Source organism: Wasmannia auropunctata, unplaced genomic scaffold (assembly GCF_000956235.1).
Source record: "Wasmannia auropunctata unplaced genomic scaffold, wasmannia.A_1.0 LD336106.1, whole genome shotgun sequence".
Lineage (NCBI taxonomy): Eukaryota > Metazoa > Arthropoda > Insecta > Hymenoptera > Formicidae > Wasmannia > Wasmannia auropunctata.
Genome location: NW_012026784.1, coordinates 3,503,994 through 3,515,626, shown reverse-complemented (window position 1 = coordinate 3,515,626; position 11,633 = coordinate 3,503,994). Strand labels below are relative to the sequence as shown.

At 38.0% G+C, this 11,633-nt stretch overlaps 1 protein-coding gene across 1 annotated transcript; it reads left to right on the top strand.

Annotated features, from left to right (window-relative positions):
- Nucleotides 1-1,338: 1,338 nt before the first annotated feature.
- LOC105452478 (serine/threonine-protein kinase Warts) lies at nucleotides 1,339-9,229 on the top strand. Its single transcript, XM_011693602.1, has 6 exons — nucleotides 1,339-2,133; nucleotides 3,554-3,895; nucleotides 4,143-6,447; nucleotides 6,570-6,847; nucleotides 7,821-8,235; nucleotides 8,916-9,229. The coding sequence occupies exons 2-6, from the start codon at nucleotides 3,617-3,619 to the stop codon at nucleotides 8,966-8,968; spliced, it is 3,330 nt and encodes a 1,109-aa protein (XP_011691904.1). The 5' UTR covers nucleotides 1,339-2,133; nucleotides 3,554-3,616; the 3' UTR covers nucleotides 8,969-9,229.
- Nucleotides 9,230-11,633: the final 2,404 nt, after the last annotated feature.

Sequence of the window (11,633 nt, the reverse complement as noted above, 5' to 3'; positions counted from 1 at the left end):
TATGGCGTCGAATGGCCAATCATAAGATTGATTTATTCGACAGCCATTTATAATACCGATAAATCAATCTTATGATTGGCCATTTGCAAGTCCAATCAGGACTCGTAACACCGGTCGCGCTTCTCTGATAATCTAGGACTCTAATTCCAGTATGTATCTCACTGATAACAGCTGTTGACATCGGCCATCTTACTGTAAGATAAAATGAGATAGTAATCCCCCTAAATGCTATCTCTCTCAGTCGTAAATTGCCAACTTTCGGCTTCACAGCTTTCATGCTGTGAACAGAATGCTTGGTCTATATATATGTCGTTGACGAGAATACAGTCGAAGCAAGCAGATTTAATTCGATCCTGATGAAGATGCGGGGCGAATAGCGATCGAGCGATCGTATCAACAAGAGAGGTGGCAATCGTTGCGTTTGTTGCGCGCGAGAGACCAATCCTCGCGGCCAATATTACGATTGGAATACGTATGTATGTACGTACATGCGTGTGTACATCATATATACGTGTATGTGTATACATACAAAGCGCTGGGCGAGCGCGAGTGATCCTCGCGACGCGCGCCAATACATCAAGTCAAGGAAACAGCGGTAGAGCGAGGAATTTCCTTCCGCGCAGCGTGGCCGCGCCATTATACATAGATCGCACGAGGCTGTTCTCGCACATCGTAAATTGTAAATTACGAGAGAACGTCCGAGTCGCCCTGGCCGTTGCTGCTGGGTCGCGCACGTAGGAATGTGGCACTTCAAAATGGCTGCCAGTTAGTCTAGTAATTTACGGCCGTGTCTGCCTTTGTTGTCGCGCGTGTGAATCGCGGTGAATCCTCTCCTCGCGGGAGCACCGCGCCGCGGACGGCGGAATCTGGCCGAATCCGCGAAGCGAAGTCGGCCGTGGTGGCGACTGAACGAATGGAGCTGTGTATGCGCGCGCGCGCGCACGCGCACACATACCACATGCACACACGAGAGACGATCGTACACGCACACACGCACGCGCGTGCGAGAGATGGTGATGCGCGCGCGCGCGCGCGTGTGTATGTCGCATGCCTGCTCTCGCTACGAGGGGCCCTCCGATCGCCCTCCGTTCGGCCCATTCGGTGAATCGCGCGCACCAGGAGATTACTCGGCGCTACTTGTGCTCGATGTTGCGCTGACATTCGTCACGCTCCATCTCGCATAGTTTTGTCACATGGCTCGCCACGCGGCGCAAACGTGAGAAAGCGCGACGGGAATATGCTCGAACGGACGGCTGCTACTGCCGCTGCCGCTGCCGCCACCACCACCGTCGTCGTCGTCGTCGTCGCCGTCGTCGTCGCCGTCGTCGTCGTCGCCGCTGTTGCTGTTGCTGTTGCTACTGCTGCTACTGCCAATGCTGATGCTAATAATCGCGCGCCCGTCACTGTTGTCACTTCGTCAAGAAAGCCCCATTCCGTGGAATTCCGCGACGAGTGGCACGTCGCCGTCGCCGTCGTCGTCGTCGTCGTCGTCGTCGCCGTCATCGTCATCATACCATAAACATCTCGGTGCATTGACAAACGAGCGTGAGCACGCGCGCGCGCATGTGTGCGACACTATAGACTTTGTCACCGTCACCAGCTCTCGGTCACCAATTCGAGCGGAAGCCCATCCGTTCGTTGACGAGCCGAGATAGGTTAGCTGTCCGCTTGTCCACTTGATCCGCTTCCTTGCACGCGCGAGCGCGCGCGCGCGCTCGCGGCACGAAGATGTCGAGGATCAGCCGCAAGAGATACCTGCCGCCGTCTCCTCCTTGTCACCGTGCTCTTTGGCAGCATCTTCGAGAGGCGGACGTTCGAGGAAGATTCCTCACCGCGACGTCGTGAAACACTTGTCACTCGGATACGTGCTCGATATGTTGACGGTTCTCGCGTCCCTCGCTTTACGTTCCTACGTTTCTCGCTACTCCTCGTCGTTAATCGTAACTCCGTAACTGTTGTGACACGACGTTATTGTTGTTATACACGGCCGACAGACATTCGCGAAAGTGACCCCAAGTTCTCGGAGTGTGTTATGAACTGACTGACTAGCTACACACCACTTGTCCGTTTCTAGCCATGATCTGATGCTGGCCAGTATCTGTGGCAAGGCCAACTAGGAATGATCTTTGTTTCGTAAGCATTATCTTGTCAGATAAGTCAGGCCATACGTGCCTTATAAATTTATTAAAATAGACTTAGGCTTGTTAAGATATAGTGTAAATCCAAAATTCACTGCCAGCACTGAGAATCCATAGTACATGTAATGTACGTTGTAGATTTTTAGCGCAGGCAGTGAATTTGGAAACACAGCCCTTCTCCTACATGTCCCTAAACAAATGTGTTAAAATTACATTTGTATCTTTTCTCATATATAATTGTGTTATGTACATTAGTAGTTATAATATATAAAATAATATTAATAATATATCAAAAACAGAGATATTAATTATTATCAGTAGCTAGATCTTGTATTTCTTAATGACAGTGTTGTTATCATTATGCATGTTGTCGTTGCACAGATATAATATACAAAAACTTACATGACGACAATATAACGATAATGAACTGTCATTAACAGGTACAGAATCTGATTTCAGCATGGATATTTATTACAAGTGATATTAATGATATTAATATATAATATATAATATGATTTAAACGAATTTACTTGTTTAACTCATTAACATATAACTACTAATGTAATATTAATTACAAATCAATGGCCAGTACAAGTCTAATACATGGTTGTATGTGCGACTTATAAATTTAATTATTTGTTACTTATAATTTGACTATCAGTCATATGTACAATTCGTGCAAAGTCGTACTGACCATCGATTTGTAATTACAGTTAGATGTTAATGACCCTAAATTAATATATAAAAAAAGTTTAATTATTTAATACGTATTATGCGTATCATATTAGCATTATTCGTGTCAGCTATGAAAATTAAAAAGAAAAAGATGTGCCTTTTATCTTATCTTAATTTCATATAAATTAAGTTTTCGATAATTAAAACATTTGCATGTGCGTTAGGTAACTTTTTTAACATATATCGATTTCTTCTTCATGTAAATCTTTCACATTTGTGTCGATATGTGGAAAGAGCAAACTAATAGCGTTATGAAAAACAAGTATACATGGAACAGTTTTTTTTTTCCATTTCCCGTAAATACCCGAAGTAAATTTGTTTTAATTAGTTCGAGGATATCGATACAGTTGCTGCAATTAATAAAGAATTCTATTATTTGTATTTCTTTGCACTGATGCGCATTAGATGCTACTATACACAAAAAGTTACATCATTATAAAAACGTACCTTAAATATTAGTTTTATCTCAATCTCTGATAAAATATTTGATGTTAATATTATTATATTTTTGAAATATATATATATATATATATATATATATATATTGGATATTGATCAAAATTTTTATATTATATTTTTGCAATTGAGCACCTTCGTGTATGGTAGCTTTTAGCATCGGCGCGAAATAGCGCAATCGAATTTGCTGTAAGAGTAAAAACATTCACTGTTTTGTGTTGCAGACACATTCGTATGCGTCACAGCCAGATTAAAGCTAGGTCCCAGCGGGCCTAGCATGGGCCACTATGAATCCGCCCGCTGCCAGCAAATCGAGCACTCGCGGCTCTGGATACCACCAAAAGGCTTTAGCTGAAATTCGCAACTCGTTACTACCATTTGCGAATATCGGCGGGGTTGGCGAGGTGGGTTCCAGCGCCGCTAGCACTATCTCTACTGTATCCACGACCAGCGGCATTAGCTCCGCCTCAGGTCTCAGCGGGCTCTCTGGCGCCTCCGGTTCCACCGCTGACAAACCGGATCAACGGCAAGCGTTGGGACAACTATTAGCTATGGGATATTCGGAGGTAAGATGAGCAATTCAGCATCATTCGATTCTCATTTTCACAGATCAATCGACTCAATCGGATATTTCGTTTATTTTACTGCACTTGATGCATACAGAACTCTTTTGCTCTTTCTTTTAACTCTGGAATATATACTCATTTAAAATACATAAAAATGCTAGGAATTGCAACCAAAACGAATGAATTTATTAACGACAGAACGAAAATTTATATATGAATGATTTATCATCGTAATTTCTCTTCTCAGGAAACAGGATTGCGCGCCCTGAAATTCGCGGGATGGCGATTGGATGCGGCGATAGAGTATTTGAAGCAGGCCCAAGCGGAATCTCTGAATGGACTTGGTAAACTCAATACTAAACTTATTAGGAAGCCGAGCCTCGAGAGGGAATTAAACCTGCAACGTGGCAGTCCCGCGTTGGACAGCGGGGCAGGTAGCTCGCGATCCGATAGCCCGCGCCTCACAGAACTTAGCACGCATCCACAATTGAGTCGTCAATACTCGCCCAGTAACTTCGTGGATCGCGAGCCGCCGCCGCCGCCGCCACCTCGGTGCAGTTCCACGCCACCGCCACCACCGCCACCTCACGCACCATATAGTCAATCCAATGTGCCTACCAATATGCAGCAAATGCTCAAACGAATGTCACCTGCGCCGGTCGTGCCGACGAGATCGACGGCGACGGGATCCGGCACGGCCGGCGCCACATCAACGTCAGCAAACCCACCGCAACGCGGCACTAGTCCGGTGGCGAACGCCAACAACACCAGCAGTCGGCAGCCGATGATTGTGCAAAACGGTCCGCAGGTGCAGCAGCAGCTGACGCAGCAAATGCAGGCTCTCAGTATTTATCAGACGAGCAATAGCAACGCAAACACCCAAGTCGAACCTCCGCCGCCATATCCTATAGTTCCGTCCTCGTCCTCCGGTCAATCGGTGCAGCCGCCTTCTTACAGTGTCTCCATGCAGAATCGGCAGAGCCCCACGCAGTCGCAGCAGGATTATCGTAAAAGTCCGTCGTCAGGCATCTATTCAGGTCCGACATCCGCTGGTACACCCAGTCCCATCACCGTATCTACGATATCGCCTAGCACCACGCAGACGTCTATGGCCCGGCCGACACCGTTGCAAGCATGGGGCGCGCGACAAGCCAAGACGCAGCCACCAATCATCATGCAATCGGTGAAGAGTACGCAAGTACAGAAACCGGTGCTGCAGACTGCTATCGCACCCACGGCGCCGCAGTCGATCTCCAGCAGTACCAGTAACACGCCACCCCCGCCGCCCTCTTATGCGTCATCCATTCAGCAGAAGCAACAACAGCAACAACCGCCACCCGCCTACCCGCCCGTGAACAACGTGGCCGCGTCACCCGCTGGTATACCGACGACGGAACCGCCGAGTTACGCCACAACGATGCAGGCGTTAGCGGCGCAGCGCGGTATGCATCATCCGCTGCCGCCACCACCGTACAGCACTCCCACCGAAGACACTGCAATTATTTCCTCCGCAATGGAGAGCGGCAGCGCGGCGTCGCGAACTTCTCCCGTTGCTCATCCGCCGCTTCAAAGGAAATATTCGCCGGCTGATAACTGCCAGCATACAATGGACGCGCCACCATTACCACCAGTTGCCTCGACCTCCGTGTCCGTAAGGAACAACAACAACAATCATTCGTCCTTACCCGAGGGCAATACCGTCAGCGCCAAGGGCAGTGGCAATGGCACCAAAGGCGATGGCAGCAGTGGCACGCCCTCGCCCTATAAAATTCATAAGCATCAATCTCCCATACCCGAGCGCAAGACTATGAGTATAGAGAAGGAAGAGGAGCGCAGGGATTGCAAGGTGAGAAATTACTCTCCCCAGGCATTCAAATTCTTCATGGAGCAGCACGTAGAGAACATACTCAAGTCGCATAAGCAGCGTCTCTATCGGCGTATGCAATTGGAAACGGAGATGGCAAAGATCGGTCTGAGCGCGGAGGCACAGTGCATGATGAGAAAGATGCTGTCGCAAAAGGAGTCCAATTACATTAGATTAAAACGGGCGAAAATGGACAAAACGATGTTCACGAAAATCAAGCCGATCGGCGTTGGCGCGTTTGGCGAGGTCACGCTCGTCAGGAAGCTCGATACCAATCAGTTTTACGCGATGAAGACTTTGCGGAAGGCCGACGTGCTGAATCGTAATCAAGTCGCACACGTGAAGGCTGAGCGTGATATACTAGCGGAAGCTGACAACGAGTGGGTCGTTAAGCTCTATTACTCATTCCAGGATAAGGATAATCTATATTTTGTAATGGATTACATACCTGGCGGGGACTTGATGTCGCTATTGATTAAATTCGGCATCTTTAAAGAGCCACTGGCGAGATTTTATATTGCCGAGCTCACGTGCGCAGTTGAAAGTGTTCACAAAATGGGATTCATTCATAGGGACATTAAACCAGATAACATTCTAATTGATCGCGATGGACATATTAAATTGACTGACTTTGGCCTCTGCACAGGATTCCGTTGGACTCATAATTCTAAATATTACCAACAAAACGGTGAGCAATTTTCAACCACTTCTACATTCGATATTTTGTAGATGTTACGTTTAAAATAAAATTAAAGTGCGTATCTTAACGCATATAAAATTAAATAATACGATCTTTTTATGCGTTTCAAGGACATGGTAAACAAGACTCAATGGATCCAGCTGACGATTGGAACAACGAATGTCAATGCATGCAGTTAAAACCATTAGAACGTAGAAGACATAGAGAACATCAGAGATGTTTGGCGCATTCTCTGGTTGGAACACCGAATTATATCGCGCCGGAGGTCTTACAGCGAACAGGATACACACAGTTATGCGATTGGTGGAGTGTAGGAGTAATTTTATATGAAATGTTAGTTGGTTCTCCACCATTTCTTGCCAATACTCCTGCTGAAACTCAATATAAGGTACATACTATATAATTGTTATTAAAACATCTAGTATTAATAATAATGAAGATACTAGATAATTATTTGTTTTAAGTCTCGAAAATGTTCATTTAAATTATGAAATATTTAAAATATTTTAAGATCTTTTGGAATTTCTTCGGAATTTTAATAAAGAAGGCTCTTTTCGAGAATTTTTTTGAAAAAGCTACACGGGTTTTTATAAATTTATTGTATTTATATATATTATTATACACACTATATGTATATACATTATATGTATTAAATTATTTTAGTAAAACTTGTATAGATGTTTATTAATTTCAAAGTTATTAGTGACCAACTAGTGAGATACTATAAAAACGCGGTGTGATATCTTGACTCTGGATGATCTGAAACAGAAATTTTTTAAAAATTTTTATTTATGAAAATTAGGATTTCTTGAAATTCCAAGAGTTAATTTTTTGTTTGTTTGTTAAAGATCGAATTTTATGGAAAAATGAATTTTTTAAATTTCAAACTGATATCATTTGTTATTTTTCACTTTCTCTTTATTTCTGATATTTATACCTCTCTTCAACTGTTTATAAATAAACATTTTTTAGGGCTTTTATTTCAAAACTGAACAATTTTGCATTTTTTTTAATAATGCCTCGTTTGAACGCTAATAACTATGATATTAATGATCATATTTATATCAAATCTTTCCTGAAAGTTCAATATGTACACTAAATTTACAAAAATTTGTGAAAATCTGTCATATAGGTTTTTCAAAAAAAATTCCGAAACGAGCCTTTTTTATTAAACTTCCAAAGGTAAAAGATTTCTTAATATATTTTAAATGTTTCATAATTTAAATACTGAATGTTTTCCAGACTTGAAATAATATCTTAAAACAAGTGGGTAATTATCTGATATCTAAATTATTATTAATACTAGACATTATTATTAAAAAATAAAAGGCCTAAAAAATTTTTTTTCTTTATTTCTGCAGGTTATTAACTGGGAGACATCGCTTCATATACCGAAACAGGCAAATCTTTCGCTGGAAAGTTCGGATTTAATCTTGAAACTTTGCAATGGCGCTGATCATCGCTTAGGTAAAAATGCGAATGAGGTGAAAAATCATCCGTTCTTTGCGAGTATCGACTTCGAGAAGGGATTACGGCGCCAAATGGCTCCACACATACCTCGTATAGAATATCCGACCGATACGAGCAATTTCGATCCCGTGGATCCTGATAAGCTTCGCAATTCTGAATCATCAGATTCGAACAAATCGGACGAATTGCTGGATAATGGGAAGCCGTTTCACGGTTTCTTCGAATTTACATTCAGGCGCTTTTTCGATGATGGCGGTGGTCCCGCGTATCCTAGTCGAATCAGCTTGGATGACAATGACAATCAAGGTCCCGTTTACGTATGACATTAGGTTAAATTTACGATTTACAGACACTTCGCCGTCTGCCATTTCCCTATTTCGACACTTCCGTCGACGCGGTTCTGTCTGTCATTTCACTGAGTTGTCCAAGATTTGTTTAGATTTCATTTTACGTGATGATTCTCTGTCTAACATCTCTGTTTCCTTATAAAAAAGACCTATAAAGTAATAAATTAACTAATTAAGAATCCAAAAAAAGTTTTAGTATATTTCTATAATGTTTAAATTTTTCTTCATAGAAAGCTTATATGAAATAATATAGAAAGTATGTTTACAAGAATCAACATTATTTTTTTCTTTTTTACTATTAGATTAAATACTGAACCTTTAAAAGAACAAAGAAATGACAACGAACCAAATAATAACTTGGATTTATTTGTATTTGAAATTTATTTCTTATTTTATTAGAATAATGTTTTTCACTTAAAGTAGCTATCTCGACAAATTGATTACTTACAAATTGTTAAATACAAGTTGTTAAAATTGTAATTACAAGTTAATTAAAGTGCTATCTAAACGTCAATGTAATTAAAAAGAATTGACTATTTAAAAGTTAGAGTAATTTTAATTAAAATTGTTATTAACGTGTGTATATTTTTGTATATACCAAGCTGAGATTAACATTAGATTCTTATTTCTATATTGTAGATTTTTATCAAAAACAAACTAAATTTTGGAAGACCGATATATGGATATTATAAACAAATGTCAGACTCATTGACATTTAGCTTTAAAAATATAAATGCGAAAGAAATATGTAATGTATATATGGTAAAGCTCAACATGAAAATAATCCGAACTATAAAGATCTGACAAGTATGTATATTTTCCATGTAAACATGTGCAGATGACTATCCTATCGACAATATATATATATCAAAATATCGGATATCCAATGGATATCGCCAAAATGGCGATAGAAAAAAATATAAGATAAAATTAAATTGTTTTAGTTGTCCTAACTTTGTATATTACTATTATTTTTTAATGAGCACACATACATGAATAATGCAATTACATCTTTTTCTTAAATGAAACTACGTTTTTTAAAACATTGTACGATGCAGTTTTATTTTTCTATAACAACAGATATTGTTTTAAAAAAAATTATAATTAAGAGATATCTTAATTTGAAATTTAGTATTTGTATATGTCAATTTCACTTTCGTGTATTGCTTGATTTACTTGTATTAGATTTTAGAGATATTTTGAGATTGAGTTAAAAGATATTTGTTTGATCCGTTATCATACTCTAAACAATTTCTCATCTTTATTTACAAAAATGATAAAGGTAGAACGTAAGATACGAGAGTGTTAAAATATTGTACGAATAAAGTTTCATTGAGAATTGTATAAAATTAGTAGCGAAAAAATATTGGCAGGAGTCGCTACCGCGTCTTCTGATATCAATCATATACAAATATCGACAAAATAAATTTGTTATGTTTATTATATTTATTAAATTCAATCAAAATTCTATCGATAAGACTATATGTCTCTGGTAAAAAGCAATAAATACGAAGTATATTTTCATATGTAGGAAAATATTCCACTGTGATAGAAACAAAGTACCCAAAATATGAATTTTTAATTCCGACGTGGGGATAAATAAATCCCCACCATACCAAAGTGATACTGCATCGTTCCCCAGAAGAACATAAGCGATATATAAGCTAAAACTTTCTGTTGATGAAAATAAAGCAGTATATATTACAGATAAACAAACAGTTATTGAACATAATTGACATTTTTTATCGTGTATAATGACATAATGACACTTTTATTCTATACATACATGGTCAAATTATAAGGTACATGAGGTAATGGAGGAGAAAAGAAAACATTGAAAATAGAGAAAATTGAAGATTGAGTATTAGAAATATGGGTGCTAAAAGTAAAAAAAAATTATAGACCATACACGTTCAGAAAATATATAAAGATTACTGCGTTAGGTGGATGATGAAACATAATATACCGAGTAAAGAAATGTTGATAGACAAATGTTAATGGAGAAACAGCAGACGACAATGATCAAACTTCAAGACTTTGTCTTGTCCATATCAAAATAATCTGTATCGTTTCTTTTGTTCGAAAAGCACGTAGAAAAAAAGAGAAATCTTTTTTTAAATGCGTATTGTGACTTTTATTTTAGCATTACTAAAAGTCAAATTTACAGAAAAATCCACATTAAAATTGCAAAAATGTTACGAAATCTCTGCCTGTCGTAGTACGTACAGGAAGGTATTGTACCTTTGACCAATTTTTATATTTTGTTCCTATTCTTTCTTGACAAGTATTTTGCCTTTGACATTCATAATCCTATGCTGATCATTCAGACTAAAATACTAATCATATACTGATCACTTTAGATTTAGATGAATTTTTTTATATTTAAATTTTAATTTTTTCATACAGTATATTTTTTAGCTTTTAAAACAAATATCAGAAACAGGAGATGTAGTTTCATATCCTTACATATGAAAATGTAGTTGTTAATAAAAATTTTTAAAATTATTTATATAAAAAATAATATAGTAAAAAAATTTTAATATACAATTTTCGAAAATACAAAAAGAATATTAAATAAAGTAGTTTTTTAAATTTAAATATAACAAGCCTGATTTACTTATATAAATTTATAATGACTAGTCACTTATAATTGCTTACAAATTTTAACGTTTTATATTAAAAAATTAAGAACTTAAAATAATAGTCTTAAATACAAACTTTCAGAAAGTAGATTAAATGTAGTTATTATTTGTATTTAAATTAAATAAACATAGTGATTAATCAGTCGTACAATTACAAGTGCTTGAACATATTCTGTTTTTCTTTATTGGGGAAAAAAAAAAATAACTACAGAAGAAATAAAAATAAATTCTAAAATATAAATTGAAAAAATAAATTATTATGAAATAAGTCAATTGACAAATTACCAAAGAAATAGAATATTAAAAAAAAGAAAACAAAATAAAATAGTTATTCAACATTATATCAACAAAAATCAATATCAAAAGATTAAATAGAAAATATAATATTTTAATAATATTTTAATAATTACATTATGTCTGATCAGTCAAAGCTTGCAATATTTACTAATTAAAAAGTCAAAGGCAAAACGAAAGTTAAAATTGTATATTATAATATATCATAATTTTTAAATTAAATTTATTAATATCCCATTTTACTTACTTTCTAGAATGCATATTTGATGAATTTATTAAATCAGATTTAAAGGATATTAACCCTTCAGTGCTATACATTTTGTCACAAGAACACTGAATATTGTGAAAAAATATCGTATAATAATAAACATATAATAAATTATTTTTTTTTATCAAAACGCCAGATGAATTTTTTTGTTGA